The sequence below is a fragment of the Pseudonaja textilis genome, chromosome 2 (genome assembly GCF_049901715.1).
Source record: "Pseudonaja textilis isolate UNSWEBS1 chromosome 2, rPseTex1.2, whole genome shotgun sequence".
Classification (NCBI taxonomy): Eukaryota; Metazoa; Chordata; class Lepidosauria; order Squamata; family Elapidae; genus Pseudonaja; species Pseudonaja textilis.
Window position 1 is genome coordinate 95,179,740 of NC_141991.1, and position 20,743 is coordinate 95,200,482.

Consider the following 20,743-nt stretch of genomic DNA (forward strand, 5'->3'; position numbering starts at 1 on the left):
GTGGGTAGTTCAGACCAGTGGTGGGATTCAAGTTTTTTTACTACTAGTTCTGTGGGTGTGGCTTGGTGGGTGTGGCAGAAGAAGGATACTGTAAAATCTCCAGTCAGAGATATTTGCCGGTTCCCCAAACTACTCAAAATTTCTGCTATCGGTTCTCCAGAACTGTTCAGAACCTGCTGAATACCACTTCTGGTTCAGACAAGAAACACAGTCAGGAATACTACATCTAGCTTTGTTGTAAGATTACATTAATAGGAACTTGCAAGTCTGAAAGTACATTCCTATTCCCCTTTGCTTTATATTCAAAGAACCTAAGAAGAATCCCTTCTGAGATATTTCCTACAGCCACATTCTTTTTGTGGACTCAGTTACTACTTGTCTGACTGTTGTTAGTCTGGGCCTCTTCCTCCGGTCTCCCAAGGTCATTCTGCTATACTATTACAACCAGAGGTGGTATTCAGCAGGTTCTGACCAGTTCTGGAGAGCCAGTGGGGGAAATTTTGAGTAGTTCAGAGAACCGGCAAATACCAGCTCTGACTGGAGATTTTACAGTATCCTTCCCCCGCCAGGCCCATCAAGCCATGCCCACAGAACCGGTAGTAAAAAAATAATTGAATCCCATTACTGATACACAAACAAACACTTTACCTGTTCATGTCCACAATGGGTAGCTGCAATATTTTTTGACAATCCCTAGAAATATACACATTAAAATTGAATGATTAAAATGAATTGAGATATACATTTATTTCTGGCCCAACTGTAATCTCATCAAAACTATTAGGAAGTGGGGTTGACATGTAAATTCATCAAGCATTTGGTAGATCATTCTTCTGATAATTCCTGTCTTCAACCTAGAAATATGACATTTTACTGCCACAAAATGATGTTGTGGCATCTGCAGAGATTTTATGGCTTTAAAGGACATAAAGGCATCACTGAAGTTTGGGAAACAATAATCTCTCAAATATAGATTTCACAGATTTCACAGATTAAGGGACCTTGTAGGTCATCTAGTCCAATCCCCCTGTGATGACCCAGAGTGCATCAAAAAAATAACAAAAACCAAAACGTAAATAAACGTGCCTTCAACTTGGCTTCACTGTTTAATTGTTCACAACTGAAGATTAAACTATTTTCAAAACAACATTCCAAATGAAAGAAATACAGCTCAAATTCAAAGAGCAGATAATGAAGCAAAAAACAAAAACAAACTGCACTGAAGAAAGTTCCATGACAGACCAGGATAAATAATTACAAACTTCAGGAAGATGACCAGGTACAGTCCGTTGGAAGAATGCCAACCAAGATAAACTTCATCCAGGAATAAAACACTAATTTGTCTCCAGTGTTTGTTAGCACGCAGGTCCAAACTCTTATGCAGATCTCACACCTGCAACCCATGAAAAGGATTATGGCCCTCTCCTCCTGAGTAGACCACATTTTCCCTGAGCCTCTCCTCCCTGCATGCCCTAGGATGGAGAGGGGATGGCCTGGGTCCTCCTCTGACTGCTTAGCCGGCTTCTGCCCTTCCCCAGGCTCCTCCACCACCTCTGGAGCCAAACTTCCACTTCCTGTTGGCTGTTCCTCTTCTCCCTCAGAATCAGTCTCCACCAGGGGCATGACACCCCCACCCAAGCAGGAGAGCCTACACCATTTCTGACAAATGGCAGTCTAATCTCTTCTTGAAAGTCTCAAGTGATGAAGCTCCCACAACTTCCAAAGGCAAGCTCTTCCATTGGTTAATTGTTCTTACTATCAGAAAATTTCTCCTTATTTCCAGGTTAAATCTCCCCTTGTTCAGTTTCCATCCATTATTCCTTATCTGGCCTTCGGTGCTTTAGAAAATAGCTTGACCCCTTTCTCTCTGTGGCAGTGCCTCAAATATTGGAACACTGTTATCATGTCTCCCCTGGTCCTTCTCTTTACTAGACTAGCCAAACCCAGTTCCTGCAACCATTCGTTGTATGTTTTAGTCTCCAGTCCCCTAATCATCCTAACTGATCTTCTCTGCACTTTTTCTAGAGCTTCAACATCTTTTTTATGGTGTAGTGACAAAAACTGGATGCAGTACTCTAGGTGTGGCCTTATTAAGGCTTTATAGAGTGCTATTAATACCTCATTTGATCTTGATTGAATCCCTCTGTTAATGCAATTTAGGATTGCATTGGCCTTTTTGGCTGCTGCTGCACACTGCTGGCTCATATTTAGTTGGTTGTCCACTAAGACTCAAAGATCCCTCTCACAGTTACTGCTATTAAGCCTAGTTTCACCCAGTCTATATCTGTACTTCTGTTTTTTCTTGCCTAAGTGTAAGACTTTACTTTTCTCTATGTTGAATTGCATTTTGTTAGATAGGGCCCAGTGTTCAAGTCTGTCAAGATCCATCTGAATCTTGAGCCTATCTTCTTGGGTATTAGCTATTCCTACCAGCTTAGTATCATATGCAAATTTGGTAAGTTCCTCTTCTTTTCCATCAGCTAAGTCATTTATAAAGATATTTAAGAGTACTGGGTCTAAGATGGAACCTTGTGGCATTCTACTGCTTACTTCCCTCCATGTAGACTTAGACCCATTCAGGACTACTCATTGAGTATGGTTTGCCAGCCAGTTGTGAATCCATCTAGTGGTGGATTCTACTTTTTTTCTATTCTACTTCATCTATTCTACTTTTTTCTAGCTTACTAAGAAGTAGGTTGTGGTCTACTTTATTGAATGCCTTGCTGAAATCTAAATATATTATGTCCACAGTATTTTGCTGGTCTACTAATTAAGTCACTATGTTGAAGAATGAAATAAGATTGGTTTGGCATTATCTGTTTTTAACAAACCCGTGCTGACTGCTAGTTATTACTTTACTTGTTTCTAGATGTTGGCAGATCGGTTTTTTTATTATCTTTTCCAGTATCTTCCCGGGTATTGATGTTAGGCTGATTGGTCTATACTTTCCTGGGTCTGTTTTTTTTCCCCCTTTTTGAAGATGGAAAGTACATCAGCTCTATTCCAGTCCCCTGGTAATTCCCCGGTGCTCCGGGATTTTTGAAAGATATGGTGCAGTGGTTCTGAGATGACCTCTGCCAGCTTCTTTAGAACTTTGGAATGTAATCCCTCAGGTCCCAGTGATTTGTGTTTATCAAGATCAGATAGGTATTCTCTCACTATTTTTTAGTTTATTTGAACTTTAATTTCTAGCCTGTCTTTTACAGTTATGTTTTTGGTAGGTTGGGCTATAGTTTCATTTTGCGTGCAGACCGATGCAAAGAATGAGTTAAGCAGTTCTGCTTTCTCTCTGCTGCCTGTTATTTCCTTGCCATCTTCTCTCTTTAGTGGACTGTTTCCTTTATTTTTTCTTGTTATTTATATGTTTTTTATTATCTTTGACTTTTGTTGCAAAAGTCCTGAGCCTTTGCTTTTCTGACTTTGTCTTTGCAGATTCTGGCTATCTGCTGATATTCTGCCTTAGTTGTGTGTCCCTCTTTCCATTTTTGTACTTGTTCTTTTTGTCCTTCAATTTGTCAGAGAGATCTTTGTGCAGCCATGTTGGTTTCTTATTGGATTTCTTGTTTTTATTTCTCAGTGGTATTGTGCTGGTCTTTTGTGCTGGCTTTTATGATTGTACTTTTCAAAGTTTCCCAAGATTCTTGAGTTGTTTTCCCCTTTAGGATTTTCATCCAAGGAAACCTATTGCTTTCATCTATCACTTCTTCTCTATTTATAAGAATTAAGTCCAGTACGGCTGTTCCTCTAATTCCTCCTCTACCTTTTGGACAACAAAGTTGTCAGCTAGGTTGGCTAGGAACCTAATTGATTTCTCACTTGGTGCAGAATTAGTTTTCCAATTGATATCAGGGTAATTGAAGTGCCCCATTTCTATTGTAGTGTGTTTCCTACATATATTTGTTAGTTGGTTGGCAAATATAGTACATACCTAGTTTGTTCCCCTTATGTGAAAGCTAAATGGCTAATAGAAGGAACTGGGGAATTGTGAAGGAGAAAAATATGTGTTTTCTCTTAAATTGCCATAAATATCATGGAAGGGCAGATGAGTGTGGTACACATTATAATAAGCGAATGAGTTTGATCAGCCAACATTTTCCAAGCCTTTTAATATTATATTATTATGTGCACCATAGACATCACTGAGTACTTTTATTGTTCATGCTCAAGAGAGTAGTGAAGAATGTTGAATGCTGATTATTTCAACGTCTCTCCCTTAGAACACTATTAATTATGATTAGAAGCAGAAGCTGACAAGATTATGTTCAGTCTTTTCCCTTTTCCTTTTCCCTATCCTAATGTTCTACTGAAACTGAGAGTGTTCCGGACTAGCAGGCTTGAAAGCCTGCAATTCGGATTGGTCCGCTAGCAGCGGATCGTGATTGGTCACCGCAGACTGATCGGATTGGCTAGTAAATGGGCTGCCGTGATTGGTCTAACCAAGTGCGGCAAACTCAAATCACCGTCATTGGCTGCCTAGCTGCAGCCAGCCCTATATAAGGGGCTGCTGCAGCTGGGATATTTCGCTCAGATCTGAAGTCACTAATAAAGAGCTGTTGTTGCTATCTGAGTCTTGTCTCCATTCTTGGACCCATCCTCCCAGATATAACAGAGAGTTTAATGGAAATCATATTGAGTTTTCTGGACCCACCACTGGAGTTCTCCCAAATAAACAAATAACAGAGTTGAAAGAGACCTTGGAGATCTTCAGTTCATCGCCTGCTCAAGCAGGAGACTCTATCATTTCAAATGGCTGTCCAATCTCTTCTTAAAAAACTTCAGTGATGGAGCACTTACAACCTTTCTGAAGGCAAGCCTTTCCACTGGTTAATTGTTCTCACTATCAGGAAATGTCTCCTTAGATCTAGATTGATTCTGTCCTTGATTAGTTTCCATCCACTGTTTATTTTCCTGCCTTCTGGTACTTTGGAAACTAGATTGACCTCGTCTTCTTTGTGACAGCCCCTCAAATATTGGAACACCACTATCATGTCACCCCTAGCCCTTCTTTCCACTAGACTGACATACCCAATTTCTTAACCGTTCTTTATATGTTTTAGCATCCAGATCCCAATTCATCTTTGTCAGTCTTTGCATTCTTTCCAGAGTCTCAATATCATTTTTATATTGTGGTGATCAAAACTCGATGCAATATTCCAAGTGTGATTTTACTAAGGCATTATAAAGTGGTACTAACATTTCATGTGATCTTGATTCCATCTCTCCGTTAATGCAGTTTAGGACTGCATTGGCTTTTTTGGTCATTGCAGTGCACCGGCTCCTATTTAAGTGGCTGTCTACTAGGACTTCTAAATCCCTCTTGTAGTTATTGCTATGGGGCCAGGTTCCACCTATTCTGTACATGTACTTTTTTTTTCCTGCTTAAGTATAAATGTTATTTTTCTCACCACCAAATTTCATTTTACGAGATAGGGCCCAGTGTTCAAGTTAGGTCTTGCATAAAATCAGTGATGCAAGTGGAGCTTGTGCTTAAAATCCACAAATGATACTTAGAGAGCATTGGGAAATAATAAACATGTGCAGCGTAATCAACTGAGTAGAGTCTACTTAATCCAATACTTTCATTGTAGCAACCATCTCTTCATTTTTAAAATTATACTTAGGAGAAGGAGGAATCATCTGGGCATGTACATAGTTACAGATGTTCATTTTATTATTGTACTTTTAAATATATAATCCTGTTCTTGGATAATCTAGTGCTTGGTAAATGTATTTAGTATCAGAATAACAGAAACAAACTTAGTTGCAACTATGCTGTTATTATGATCTAAGAAAATTTAAAATGCAAAACTACATACAGTCTAAGTACTACTATTTAAAAAAAAATTGGAACTTCTCATACACTTTCTCTCATATATTGAGAAGATAGAAACAGTTATGAAGCATGAAATATTAGGGGAGAGATACATCTGAGTTGTGTTCTTAAAAATGGAGGAAAGAGACATAGCCATTTACAAAGGATTCCTAAGTAGGGGCTAGGGGCTTTAATTACTTCGCTATAAATCTGGCTCTAGATGGATTTCTGATTCTTTCTAAATCAGTCTCTGTCAAAGCTTTTGCCTGGGGAATATATATCTCCAGCTTAACTTCACATTTGCAGTAAACTCAAAATTTACAACAGGTTAGCAATTAGTCTTTCTGCCATAGCCCATCTCCAGACTTACTGTCAACTACACAACTGGAGATACATTTGGAAGCAGGGAGTGCTGTTTATGAGAGAAGTTCTCCATTGCTCTATCCCTCATATGACAGACCTGAGAATGAATATGAATACAATTGTCCCTCTTCTTTCTCAATTAATTGTCATGACATCTGGAATTTGAATCCCCAAGGAGGCCTGGAAGTATTTATTGTTTTATGCACTAGTAAATTGGGTTAGATCAGTATGAAGTAATGGTTTTCATTGTTTGCATTGTGATTAACATATACAATTCTGCAGATGCTCCGCAGTACAGGTGATCCTTGATTTACAATTGTTTGTTTAGCAACTTGAGAAAAATGATTTACAACTAGTCCTTGTACTTTTGAATGGTGCAGCATTGTCATGGACATACAACCAAAATTCAGGTGTTGGGTAACTGGTATGTATTTATGACAATTGTGGCATCCTGGGGTCGTGTCACTGCCATTTGTGATCTTCCCAGCTGGCTTCCAACAAGCAAAGTCAATGGGGAAGCTGGATTCACTTTACAACTGCATTGATTCATTTATTTAAAAAAGGTTGTAAAATTGGGAATGAGTCACTTAACAACTGTCTTGCTCAACAATAGAAAAGCTGATCTCAATTGTGGGCATAAATCAAGGACCGTTATACCATTAATTGATAGATATCATTCTAATTTCTCCAACTGTATGGAAAGTAAACATATAGAACAATAAGGGACAATGTTTGATATTACTAGGGGAGGGGAAGGCAAGAACACAGGGTGAGGATGTAAAATATTAAGTATCATATGCATAAAGAGGCAATGATTTCCCTTGCATCTGGGGGAAAATTGCATATATATATATATATATATATATTTCATGGGTACAGGTATGCAGGTTTTGGTGTGTTCGGGTCTTTTCCTGTGTAAGATTGAGAGTATCTTGGCGACATTTCAACAAGGTCCCACTCACCATCTTCAGGCTGGTGCTTTCAGCTTTGTGTTTGTCCAGGATTGAAAGGCGATTGGCTGAGGCTTGTAAGGTGGCCCAAGAACAAAGAAATGCCAAGGAGAGATTGCAGCTCCGATCACGCTTTGCTCGCACAAACACAAAGCCAAAAGCACCAGCCTGAAGATGGCGAGTGGGACCTCGTCGAAACGTTGCCAAGATATGCTCAATCTTACATGGGAAAAGATGCAAACATGCCAAAACCTGCATATATGTTTATGTATGTATGTATGTATGTATGTATGTATGTATGTATGTATGAATGATGTGTGTGTATATATACACTGAAATATATATACTCTCTCTATATATATATATATATATTTGTTTTCTTCAGTTTTCGTGGGTACTTACATATATGGTATGTAGCTTTGTTCAGGTATTTTCCCATGTCATTATAGTTGTGCTTTTAAACTTGTAGAAATGTTTCGGCAGAATCTCATCTGCCATCATCAAGATTGCCAATAATTATTGAAATTTCAGGAAAATAGGAAAGTGAAGGAGGAGGTCTAACCACTATCTTTTGCATTGCAGTCCAGAATCAAAAGTCTTTTCTGATTGCTTGTATTACTGGGGGCATGGGTGGGGTATCCTATTTAGCCCCTTAAAAAAAGGATCAACTACCCCAAAAGAGTTTTTGCAACAGAGGAAAACATTCTCTCCTAAATACAAGTCTTCCATGAAGTTAATTAAATGTGGCAGATGAGATCCTATGCGAAATTATTCAAAAAGTGACTTTCCTTTCTTTTCCTTTTCTTTCCAGTTTTATTATCATGATGCTCAGTATTTCCAGTTTGATTCACTTCTATATGTATCATCCTAAAAGGTTTTAAAAATAAAATTTCAGCAATTTAGGTAATATTTTAAAATTGGTTGATATATTACATCACATTATGATGTTTTAGTGATTTCTTCAAAAATCCTGCCATGCTCATAATTATTACTTAGTGGTTGTGATATGCAGTCCAGCAGACAGCTGCTATTGAGGCAATGGTCTGTATCTCTCACAAACGACACCCAATTCTAAGAAAAGGTATATCCACTATGTTTTCAAAATGCAGAAACACTTGTTGTATTTTTTATTGTAGTGGCTTTGTGAATGACAAATGATCTTGGCATTGCTTTTTCAGTTATAATAAGAAATCCATGGAACTCTCTGTCCAAAGTTAGATTTCCAAGAGAAAAAAAAAAACTTGATAGGTACCTTTGCGTAAATATTATGGGTTTTGCATTCACTCTGATTTTTCTTTTAAGGGTCACTCTTAAAATATAATATATATGAAAAGTGAATATATATGAAAAGTGAATATATATGAAAAGTATAACTGAAATAATTCAATCATTAAAATGTATTTGTTCATTGTGAATGTATAGTACAATAAAGGTATTTAAATGCTATTAATATAACATGAAGAAAGGATATAAAATAACAGATAGAAGGTATGTGATTGTGAAAACATTCTTTTAAAAACAATGTCAATGTCAATGTAAAATAAATTATATTTTTTCATGCTCTTTATATAAAATATATATCCAGATAATATTTTCTTTTCTTTCTTTTGATATTTAGAATTAAATATTGGAATAAGCATGTGATTTTTTTTTGATATTGTTTGTAATATGTGTAACCTTTTTGCATATGTTCAGTCTAAATGTATACTAACCTTTTCCCTCAAATAAAATACAGAAAGTGATTTTGAACATGATGCTTTGATTTTAATATGACAATATTACGATAAAATATGACAAAATTTAGAATATTTAATATACATTGCATGGATAATATTTCTCTGGATAATTTATCCTTATTGAAAAAGCATCAGAAACATAAAATATTGTTTTCCTTATCTTGATTCATAGAGATTACTTGGAATCCAATATCATGATAGTGGATTTCTACAAGCACAATGCAAACCTTTTAAAATCTATCTGGAAAGTCCTTTTTTTTTCATTACTATTTCTCCTTAAGGTGGTCCTTTATCTTGAAAAAAACTGGTTGTCAGCCCTGCTGTCAAAACTTTCTTTCCAAGCTGCATATCGTTCAACTAAAAGGGACAGTAGTATTAAATTGAAAATATATATTTTCTTCTTAACTGGCTCTTAAAGAGTAGTTATTGTAACCCTGCAAAAGAAACATATGGATGTCAACATCTTCTTGTATGTCAGTGACCATGGGTGGAAATTTTGTCACTATATGATATATAATTATTCTGAAATGTTAAAAATTACTGTACTGTAAGAACATAAATACCTTGCTTGTCAATTATGTTCAACCATTGCTGAGATAGGCTGGGAAACGTTGTCGATTCTAACATGAGGGTAGAGGTTCATTCTCCAAGCTTGTGGATTGGTTTCTGAATGTTTTGTTACTAGGCCTGATAGTGAAACATTCAGAAACCAACCCACAAGCTTAGAGAATGAACCTCCATCCTCATCCTACAGCCAAGGTATAGATATTCGCCACCATTGCATATTCTAACATTTCCCCACTGGCCTTCTACATTATAATGTAGGATTTACCAAGGAATGTCAGCATTCATGGACTTTCTGACCTTGCTGTAATGTGTGTGTGTTTGTGTGTGTGTGTGTGTGTGTGTGTGTGTGCGTGCGTGTGTGTGTGTGTGTGTGTGTATATCAACATAAAGCTTGATTAGCTGCTCATAAATATTACCATCAAATATGCAAAAAGCAGCTCCAGACCTTTATTAATAAATAAGTAGATTTAATTATAATTCTGGCGAGCCAATTTGACAATATTTGACAGAGAGATGCTTCAAAGAAGTACAAAGCAACACAATTTGACAGATTTTTAACAGTCCCTTTAACATAAAATGTACATTCTTCTCAACATCTAGTCTTTTTACTTTTATTTAATCAGCCAACCACCAGAAGGCTCCGTTGTCCTAGCACATACACAAAGAACAAAGAATCATAGTTCCCACAAATCACTATGTAACTCTCTATCTGATATTATTAGTATTTGTATATCCAGGTCTATTGATATCACCATGAACTAAGACAATTGGCTCTGTCCCTGGTGGCAAAGTTTGGTGATATTCTGGAAAATTGTCCTGTTTTTCAAAGCAAAGAACTATAGACTTTTCAGTGCAATACAAACTTTTTAGTAATAGATGTTTATGTATCACAGCTTTTCCAATACTTGCATATATGAAATACAGAAGGAACAGAAATATACTATTTTCCATTCATAGCCCTCAATTTTACTGTTAAACAAGGTCATTTGGAACAGTTTACATTTCTCAGGAAGAATATGACATTCCAATTAATTCACCTACTGTACCTGTCATTTTTATATTTAACAAGACTTGATAAGTTGATATTATAGTAAAAGACTAAGCAATTGGAAATGCTTGTTACTACATATTCTCAGCCTGCTAAAGAATAAAGACTTTTGCTGGAGGTACTTGATTCAGCTTAGTAAAAGAATAATATGCCTATTTATGCTGTCAGTCTGTGGTATGCATGCACACACATAAAAAGCAATGGAGTGAAAACTGACTCTTATTTTTTTCTCAGTTAAATCAGTAATTTTGGGGTTTTACTATCTTCTCTCTCATCCATTTGAAAAGGGAAATATAATAGAGGGAAGACAGATATAGATAAAATATAAGGCTATTAATTCTTGAAGGCCCTGCATTCTCTTTTCTGTTCTGTGTGAAGAATTGTTAGAAGACAGTCCTGTATTGAAGATCTGTTCAATCTGAGTATGAAGAAAACAAATAAAAGAACCAACCAGACTCCGGAAGTCTTGAAATCTGCACCCAGATTTTTAGACTTAAATGAAAATCTACATCCTCTGTTTTGGGGAGGATGAAAAATTTCTCCTTTTTTGCTAATGTTTAGGTAACTATACAATACTTTTCAGCTCTACTTGTGGAGGACTTGATGAATGTTGAAAGTAAACATGCTTAGATTTTTCTCCTGTGATGAGGAACAGCAATAAGCAAAGCATCTGATAACATGTTCATTTGCCTAAACATGCATATCAACCTCTTCTAAAGGGATTTGCTATGTATGCTAAATGTGTGTTTACATATGCATCATTACCTGTCTTTGCTTCAATTTTGCACATATTTATTCCAATAAGGAACAGAGGTAGAATCTATTGTTTAATAGTCTTTTTCCAAGGACCTAGAGAAGATAATTATATGAAACTACATAATATATCTGTACAAGTTTGTGCGACATGTAAAACAATTTGCACATCCATACAAATTTAGTCCAATGGGAGTCTAGCTGTGCCTTCAGGAGAGTGGGGCTCCAGTCTCCTGAAACACCGAGAATTTGACATTTCTCATCCAAGGGAGATGATAAGTAGGGAGCAATCCTTGATCCTCCCCCACAGTCTTCCCTTAGCGATTTTGGCCGCCACGATCGTTAAAATTGCATCGGCGATAACAGCACCCCTCAGCTGATCGTTAAAACTGCAGTTTTCAATTTATTGGCGATTTCACGGTTTGGGGCTGTTTGCAGCCTAAGGAGCAATTTAACCTCTGATTAGCCTGTAGCTCTTGCGAGCGGCCAATTTGGAACCTTCTTCTTCAACCACACGTTGCAAGCGACCATTTTGAAAGCCTCTTCTTCTAAAGAAAGTACCGAGTGGCCATTTTAGGTGGCATCATTCCCCAAAGGCCAGCTTCTACCATTCATAATCTCCTATTCAGGCTAAGGCATAGACAACACATAGTGAAGATCGCTTCCAGCACCTTTGTGTCTGTTTATGCATACTATGGATCAAGACAAGGTCCACACACAGCCTTCAGGCCTGATCTCTCAAGGCCCCCAAGCTGGCAAAAGAAAGAGAAGGAGACAATGCTCCCAGTCTGTTCAAAGGGAGGTGGTGGCCAAGATTAGGGCCAAAGCTTTGGGCCCCAAGAAAACATTCCAGGCCAAATTAAAGGCAGAGAAACAAAGGCATGCAGCCTTAGAAAGGCAATTCAACAAAACTATTGAACAAATGAGGGGTCAACTACAACAGGCTTCCCAATCAGCCAATCCTCTAGTGGTTCAGCCAGCTACTTCTAGGAAGAGGAAAGATACATCAGCTCCTCTTAGCTACCTCCAATCCTGGTCCCCAGAGCAACCTGAAATCCAACCAGGACCTCAAGACTTGAGCAGGTCAGGTGCCAACTTCACCCAGATTCCTTGGGATCTTTCTTCTTCATCTCTTCCCTCTGTGGCCCAAAGCAGCTCTTGATCAAGACCAGAGGCCACTTTTACTCCAATAGCAGCAGGTCTTCCACCCCTGGATCCTCCATCGAGTGGCAGATCTTCTGACATCAACAAAGTAGTCTCCTTAGCCACCAGACAGGGTCTGGCAGAAGGGCTTTAACACATCATCAGGCCTTCAGACAGACTTCAGCCTTCCTTCCCAGCTTTTCTTCTAGTGCAGATTCCCAAAGGGGACTACCTCGCTGTGTAGAAAAAAAGGCCCATCTTACCTATGCAGAAGGAGTGGACCTCATTCAGGGAGAGTATGAGGAATCATCTGAGTGCAGCCCCTCCCATAATTCTGATCTGGAAGAGGGAGAAATCTGGGACCCCAACCTCTTGGAGGAAGAGGAAGGTCTGAGGCCTGATCAGCCTCCTTCAGCTTCTGTATTCAAATCCACTTTATTCAAACCTCTCCTACACAAGGCACTGGTAACAGCCCAGTTGTCAGCAGAGGAAATTGCCCCCAAGCCTCAAGTGGTACAATCGGGGCATGGGGACTCCCTCTTCTCCAAACCCATTGTTCATTCGGAGGTCCTTCCTTTCCCCATCATCTTTCTTGACTTAGTCAAGGAACAATTTGCCTTCCCCACTTCAGCCCTTCCCCCCATTGTCCCGAGATAGGCGGTTCTACCACGTGGGTCCTTTCTTAGGTATGGCTCTGGCAGTTCCCCCAGTAGACGCCCCAGTTGTGGCCTCCTTCTCCTCAAGCACTCCAACTGAACCTGAGGATGTACTAAAGGCAGAGGACAAATGCTCCAAACATAACCATCAAGTCTCGGCTTGGGCCATCCGGGCCTTGACTGCTGCATCATTTTTACAAGGTCTTCCATCCACTGGCTATGCCAACTTCAAGGCCGCATACCTCCATCAGACTGTAGGTCACATCAAGACCTCAATAAGATCATAGCAGCAACAGAGTTCTTGGCAGACGCCACCCTCAACGCTGCCAAATTCTCTTCCAGGACCATGGTGTCATCAGTGGCAGCTAGGAGACTGCTATGCTATGAAATTGGCAAGCAGAGCCTCGACAGAAGTGGAAACTAGCTTCTGCCCCATGTACCAGTGAGAAGCTGTTTGGAGATGCCCTTGACCCATTTGTTATTGAAACAAAAGACAAAAGGAAAGTCCTTTCATCAACAGGAAAGAGGGCAGACTTCCATCCTACCCCATACAGGCCTCCCTCATTCAGGCCTGAAAACGCTTCTCACTTCTCCAGACCTCAAAGAGCATATTATCAGCATCAAGATCAACACCATGAGGCTACCGGCAGACAACAAGCTGTGGGTAAATGGCCCTTTCGTGGAGGAGGGGGTCGCTCTTAGAATTTATATCAAACGCACTTCAATGTTTAGGAAGACAGAGGCTATGTTTGTATCCTTTTCCCCTTCCCACTAGGGAAACAAGGCCTCTCCTGCCACCTTAAGCAGGTGGATCAGAGCTTGCATCTCACAGGACTATAAAGCCAAAGCTCTGCCAGTACCATACGGCTTGACAGGACACTCCACTAGAAGTGCTGCAACTTCAGCTGCTTGGGCCACCCAGGCACCCCTAGAGGAGATTTGCAGAGAGGCTACATGGACATCCCCATCTCTGTTCATCATGGACATCCCCATCTCTGTACCACCTGGATTCCTACGCCTCCACAAGTGCGGCTTTTGGCAGACGGGTTCTTCAGCTAGTGGTGCCTACTTTGGAGTGAGAGACCGGATGAGGATCCTCCTGAGGACATGAAGGCTTTGGTATGTCCCATCCTGGGCTCTCGCAGCAGCATGGAGGAGAATGGGCATTGGTAAATTTACCTGAGAATGCCCTTTCTATCTATGCTGCTAGAGAGCCCAGCCCCTCCCTTGATGCATCCAGATTGTGGTAAGGTATGTTATGGTTCACGATTTGTTTTGGCTTTCAGAGACACTCACTAAAGTCTGTCAAGTATCTTCGCCAAAGCTGGGGGGGTTTCTGCCACAGGCTGCTACTTTTATACTAGACGGACTCAGCTTGATGATGTCATCAGGAGGAGTCATACCCATCCTGGGCTCTCTAGCAGCATAGATAGAAAGGGCGTTCTCAGGTAAATTTACCAACACCTAATTCCTTTTTAATCAAAGTATCTTGCAAAACCATATGGCATGTATCTCACAATGTGCAACCATGACAATAACCAAGTATCCCAGATGTGTAAACATAGCTACTTTGAACATGATTTTTTTAAAAAAATAAAAATAATGCATTTTGATTGTCTTGGCAACTTGTTCCTAATTTGTCTCACTGAAGTATTGGACTATGTGCATTTGAGTATGCATTCAGATGTGTCTTTCAACAAGTATGTGAGTGTTTATATTTTTCTTCTGGGCTTTGTTTCTCTTTATGTGTATTCTACACCACAATTAGAGCTGGGTGATTAAAGCTATCAGACATTCACAGGGAGGACATCAATCTTTCATTTGTTCCCACTCATGTCATCAGTCTCCAGGGAGCTCTATAATTCTGTGATATGTTATCATTCATAGTGTGATCTTTTTTCAAGTAGGATCACCTAATGCAGCAGAATTTGGGGGGATAGGAACCATTTTATTAGGGTTAAAAATGGTATAGAGGCCACAACTATTTTGTGAAATGGCACACAAATTGGACAGATGTGAACAGTAGTGGATGAGATATTTTTTTCATTATGTTTTGAACTATCCTGCATTTATTTTATTTTATTTTTTGGTGCAAAAGCATTAAACATTTTAGGAGGCTTTAGTTTGAACTCAAGACCTTCCTTTCTATCAGCTGAGCACCTCACCCACTACAAAAGAGTCAGAAGTCAAGAACTTGGTTGCTTACAGAGTTCATTATGTAAATATAATAAATGAAGATGAGCAGTCATTAATATTTTTGAGATTGGGTCACTATAGTATGAATTTGAATGGCAGGATTCAAGTATGAACTTTTAAACTGTTCTCACATTCCATGTTCTAGAATATCCAGCAAATAAGCTATTTTGTTTAGAATTAAACGTTGTTCAACTGTTTTTATTAAATATGTCCAGTGAGCCAGGAAATGTGAAGGAATTACATCTGCTGCTCACATCCACAACATCAGCATATCTGTGGACTGTGCATCAGCCAATGATTTAAAAAAAAAAAGATGAAAAGCATCTGCATGTGGATGACTCTGCTGCAGCTCTGATTGCAAAGAAACAATATTGTGCATACAGCTGTACAAAAGGAAAATGTATCTCAGACCTTCAACCAAATGAACTCAAACATTTTCAAATGTTTCTGAAAGTTGTGAATTATAAGGTAAGTATTGCAGAAACTAAAGATGAAATAGTTCAATTCATATATAATAAGGCCATTTAGAGATCGTGCAATACTGAATTAAACTTTAATAAGAGTTGAGGTTTGGGATAGTAATTAAGGCACCAGGCTAGAAATGGGAAGATCCCGAGTCCTAGTACTCCTACCAGCTGACCTTAAACTATTTCTCAACCTTAGGAAGGAGTCAATGGTGAACCGTTTCTGAAATCTTGCCAGAAATACTTCAGGACTTTTCCAGTTTAGAATCAACACTAGAAGACAACACTGACTCAAATGCATCAAAAAAAAAAAAAGCAATTATTCCTTTCTCGGTCTTATTGCATTCCTAAATCCTTTGAGTATTTTGATTATAGATAGCTCCTCAGTGTGGCATTTTGGTTTCTTTTGTGATCTTGCTTGCATTTGAGTATATGTCTGTAGTCTGTTATCCTATGGTTCATACTTCCTGGTTCACTTAAACTAGCATACTAACACATACTATACATAAACTTAAATGTATAAGAATAGCCAGATACTACCATGAAAATGCATGTTGTGTACAAAGTAGACTTGTGCATTTGCATTTCACCAAATTTGGAATATTTCTTATTGGATCAATGTATGCTATGATAGTGTGGGGATGTAGGAAAGGGCCTTCTTGGTTTTAGCAATGGTATTAACACTCAAACAGGGGATTCTTTCCCTGAGAAAAGTGCAATTGACTCCCACACTGGTGAGTTTTGAATGTCTTGCCAAAAACCTGCTTTTATCACATTTTGATTTGCTACACAATGTTATCTTACTTTAAAAAAAAAGAGTGGGCTTGAGATGTTAATTTTATTGTTCACTATCCTTGTAATAAAATAGAAAGCAATGTCAAAAGACCTTTTGCTGGTAGAGGGCCTTCTGCACAATCCTCTCTTTATGTCTATGGAGATTCCCAGTCATCCAGGTCATGATTCTCCCAAAGATGCTTTTTTAAAAGGCAGCTGGACTTTGTTTGTTTTTTCTTGAGGATGTTTTACTTCTCATCAAGAAGCTTTTTCAGTTTTGACTGAAGCTTCTTGAATGAGAAGTGAAATATCTTCAAGGAAAAACAAAGCCCAGTTGCCTTTTGACAAAACACCATTGGGATACCCACAGGTGCTTTTTTCAAGAGGCAACTGGACTTTCTGGTTTTTCTTTGAAGACATTTCACTTCTTATCCAAAAAGTATCCAGTTCTTTTAATTAAATCCTTCCATTCTCCACCATCCAGTCAGAGCTGAAGAAACTTCTTGGATGAGAAGTGAAACTTCTTTGAAGAAAAACCAGAAAGTCCAGTTGCCTCTTGAAAAAAGCAGCTTTGGGACAACCATGACCTGGATGACTGAGAATATCCAGAGACACCTTTGGGTGTCTATCTCTCTCTTGAGATCTGGGTGTTTTCAAATAATTCATGGATAGAAACATGTCCTGTACATTTCATGATGACTACAAACCTACCCATCTGCAAAACCCTTCTTAGATTAGAAAAAACTCAAGAGTCAGATTCCTTGCTTTGGAGCCATTTATGAGTCAAGGGGTAAAAAAGGCTTATTTCTTTGAAATAAGTGAAAAAGAAAGATACTGAATCTTAAGGACTCTTAAGTCCTTTGGTATGTAAGAAGACTTTTGAGAAAATCTACAGCACTGAAAATGCTAAAAGAAGAAACGGCTTAGCTAATGTTTGCTACCTTTTAGGGCCTTTTTTTTTTTTTTTACTCCTTTGGTGAAATGCTCACAACCCAACTATTCCAGCAAGAAACTATTCCAGGATGAAGCTATTCCAGGATGAAATTTGCTGCGCCACACAGGTAAAGCTAAGGACAACTTTAAGCCTGTCTCACTCATCAGCTAGGGTGAGATGAAAGTAATGTCACAGAGACACAGCAGAAAAAAAAGGGGGGAGAAGCTTCCAGGGCATGTTTGCGCCATGATTAGGTGCAATCTGGAAACAAAACTTAGTTTATTTAAGAAATCAGATTAACATTACTTCTTGGGATCAGGATGGCACAGCAGTGCACATTCAGCCTTTTAAATAATCAAGTAAAATAATCCTTTATAAAAAACTTTAAAGTGAATATTGCACAGATTAACTGGACTCTTTTAGATATAGTGCAAGCCCCCCCCCCCCCAATCCTGATGGGAAGGTGTATCGGCACAAATCATATTAAGATAAAAAATTAATTATGTCCAAAAGCTGGTTTCCTGGGATTATTCATTCATTTTAAGAGGAATCTTTAAGGAATTCTAATGTCGAAAAGCAAATTTCTGACAAACATACAGGTTGGTTTACCTTAAATTCAAGGTGGCTAACAATGTTTGCTCTTTTTTCCTTTGGTGTTTATGTATAAAGTTTAAACAGCTACCCACTCAATTGACTCTGAGCAGCTTGCAATTAAAAACAGACAATTTTACTCCAGTAAGATACCAAGTCCTGATAAAAATGAGCAAATTTAAAATTAGTCTGTTGAGAATCTACAAGTTTTCAAGATGGTTCACTGAATATTGCCTCTTCAGCATTCGAAATGTGATGACTATAAAGAGATACGAATTTCAACAGAAGCTTCCATGCAAAGTGTATACAAAGTATCTATTACATTTTCAATCATGATTGTTTTTTTAAATGTTGAAAAAAGTTGCCTACAATATCAAAGATATTAAAGGTTTCTATAAATGTCTCCCTTTGATGATAATTGCAGTTTGAGGCCTATAATTTTATCAGACAACTGATTTCTGAAAATTTATCAGATTAAAGGAATAGATTTGAAATGGCTACAAGAACATTTATTACATATAATTTTCACATATTAATTTGTCTTTTAAGTTGGAACTATTAACTGCACAATTCAGAAGGCAAATCTTTCCAAACTATAATGGGGAAATTGTAGTATCAGTAAAAAATTTCAAACTAAACACAAGCAGAACCTTCTAGCCAAAAGCTAGCCTAAATCTTTAAGGCCCTGTAACCAAAATATGACATTAGGAAAACCAACCAATGCTTAAAACAGCCGTTTGAGGGGGTGGGGTGGGGGGGAAATCCCTTTTCCCTGTTGCATTTATTTCTAAAGTAAAACTTCCATTATAGGTTTGCCATTATTAAACACGATAGAGAAACGGGAGAAATAAAAGCAAGGACTGGAAAAAAAATGTTAAGTGGGGTCCAAATGGGAAGTAATGAGTGTTTCCTGGTCTCAAATTCTAACTCTTGCCCAGCATGCCACGATTGGCCTTTTCTCAAAGAATCACATTAGCTCTTCTTCAATATGGCAGGTGAAAGGCAAACGAAGCATTAAAGCATCTGCTTTACTGTTGCCAAATACTTATAACAAAAGGAAGGAGGAAAGATAGAGCTTGCAGCACTATGGACAAGGCTCTTGGGATAAGTCCAGCTCTGTATTTGGCAGGGCATTGCTACTTCTGACACCAGCCTGCTAATCAGAGACTCCACAATGTTTTAAGTGTAAGACACCGAGTCCTATAGCACAGCCTTTATTTAAGCAGAGTAGCAAACACCCGTGTCCCATTCCGTCGCCTGACAACTCCCGACTACAACCTTTGGGCTTGTTTATTTTGACATTAAGGCCACACACCCATCCACCCTACACACATACACGCGTGTACACACATAAACACACACACACATATGCCATGTATAATCTATGAGAAAGCCAAACATCCTTCCAGTCTCCGCGTCAACATTCCCCATAGTGAAGAGGCTGGGAGGTTAATGCAGCGCATGCCATCACTACGGCTGCGGGCTCTAGCGGCAAGAAGCGGCGTCCCTGTTCTGGGAGAGATGGTTGGCTCTGCGAGGTGCCCTTGGCCCAGAAGCCAAGCTGCTGCAGCACGGATTTAAAAATTAAAAAAAAAAAAAACCCGACCACGCAGTCCCGCTATGGCCGCCTTAAGCAACCCCACGCCGCCTCCCTCCCTCCCTCCCTTGCCAGCTTTAGTAGATTTTCTTGCACTGAAGCACCGGGTAAAAATGCTGTGAGTAGAGGGGGTGGGGGTAACCTTCCCTGGAATAGAGCCCCGCTCCCCTTCCTCTCCTTCGATTCCCTCGCCTCTGCAGCATTATAAGCAGCAAATGTAAGCCATTCGGATTATGGGGAGGAATGGCACGTACGGCTCACCCCAAAGCAGATAAATACATATCGGAGGCAGGCGCTCTCCAGCATTTGCCTTCCAGCCTTATGTATTTGTCGTCGAGCACCCCCCACTTCATTTTCGCACCACCCACCCCCTCCAGCTTTTCCCCAGCCCTCCGTAGCAAAACAGAAACGCGGCTTACCCCTGGATGAGGGAAAGGAGTAGTAGTGTCCGCAGCATCATTTTGAGAGGAGACACTGCTGTAACCAGCAACGGGAAGCTGCCTGGGCTCGGCGGGTTTGGAGGACTCATCTCTCCCCCTCTCTCTCTTCCTCTCTTCACCCCCCCACTACCACATACACACACACACACACACAAACGCTCTCCCGCCTCCGCTTCCTCGGTCGTAGACAAATCCGTCCCGTTCTTTATTTAGTGATTTGTAGAGTGGAAGGTGGTGGAGAGAGAGAGAGAGCCCCCCCTCCCGCGTCTCTCCCTCCCTCCCTCCCTTTACCAAGTCCCGCTGGTGGGATAAGCCATTGCGCTCGCTCGCGCTCTCTCTTCCCCTCAGCCGAATTAATTTTGGGGGCGGGGGGTTCAAAAAGCAAATCTCTTCCTTATTCTTTTTTTATGTATAGGTTCAAAAAAAAAAAGACGGCATAAATTGTAAGACTAGAAGCCAGCGAGCGTGTGCATGTGAGGGAAGGATGCTCACGTACACACACACACACACACACTTGCAGCGGAGAGGGAGAGAGGCGGCAGATTCTCTGCGATCTATTCCCCCCCAGAAGGGATCGGCCTGGGAAAAGAGATCGGAAAGAGGGGTAAAGAGAGGCCTTTGCCCGGATTAAGTCGCGAGGTCAGAGGGGGAGACGCGGCACCCGAGGTTGTTGCCACTGCCGCAGCACTGCTTAACACATGCGTGATATCAGCTATGCA

General features: G+C 39.6%; 1 protein-coding gene across 2 annotated transcripts in view; it reads right to left on the reverse strand.

The window, feature by feature from the left end:
- GABRG2 (gamma-aminobutyric acid type A receptor subunit gamma2) overlaps nt 1-20,269 on the reverse strand; it is a 76,176-nt gene extending 55,907 nt beyond the window's left edge. For both annotated transcript variants that reach the window (XM_026696094.2, XM_087924569.1), the window contains exon 1: nt 20,004-20,269. In XM_026696094.2, coding sequence (XP_026551879.2) covers nt 20,004-20,113 — 110 coding nt within the window. In that variant the 5' untranslated portion in view covers nt 20,114-20,269. The remainder of the gene's footprint in view (nt 1-20,003) is intronic.
- Between the last annotated feature and the right edge of the window lie 474 nt (nt 20,270-20,743).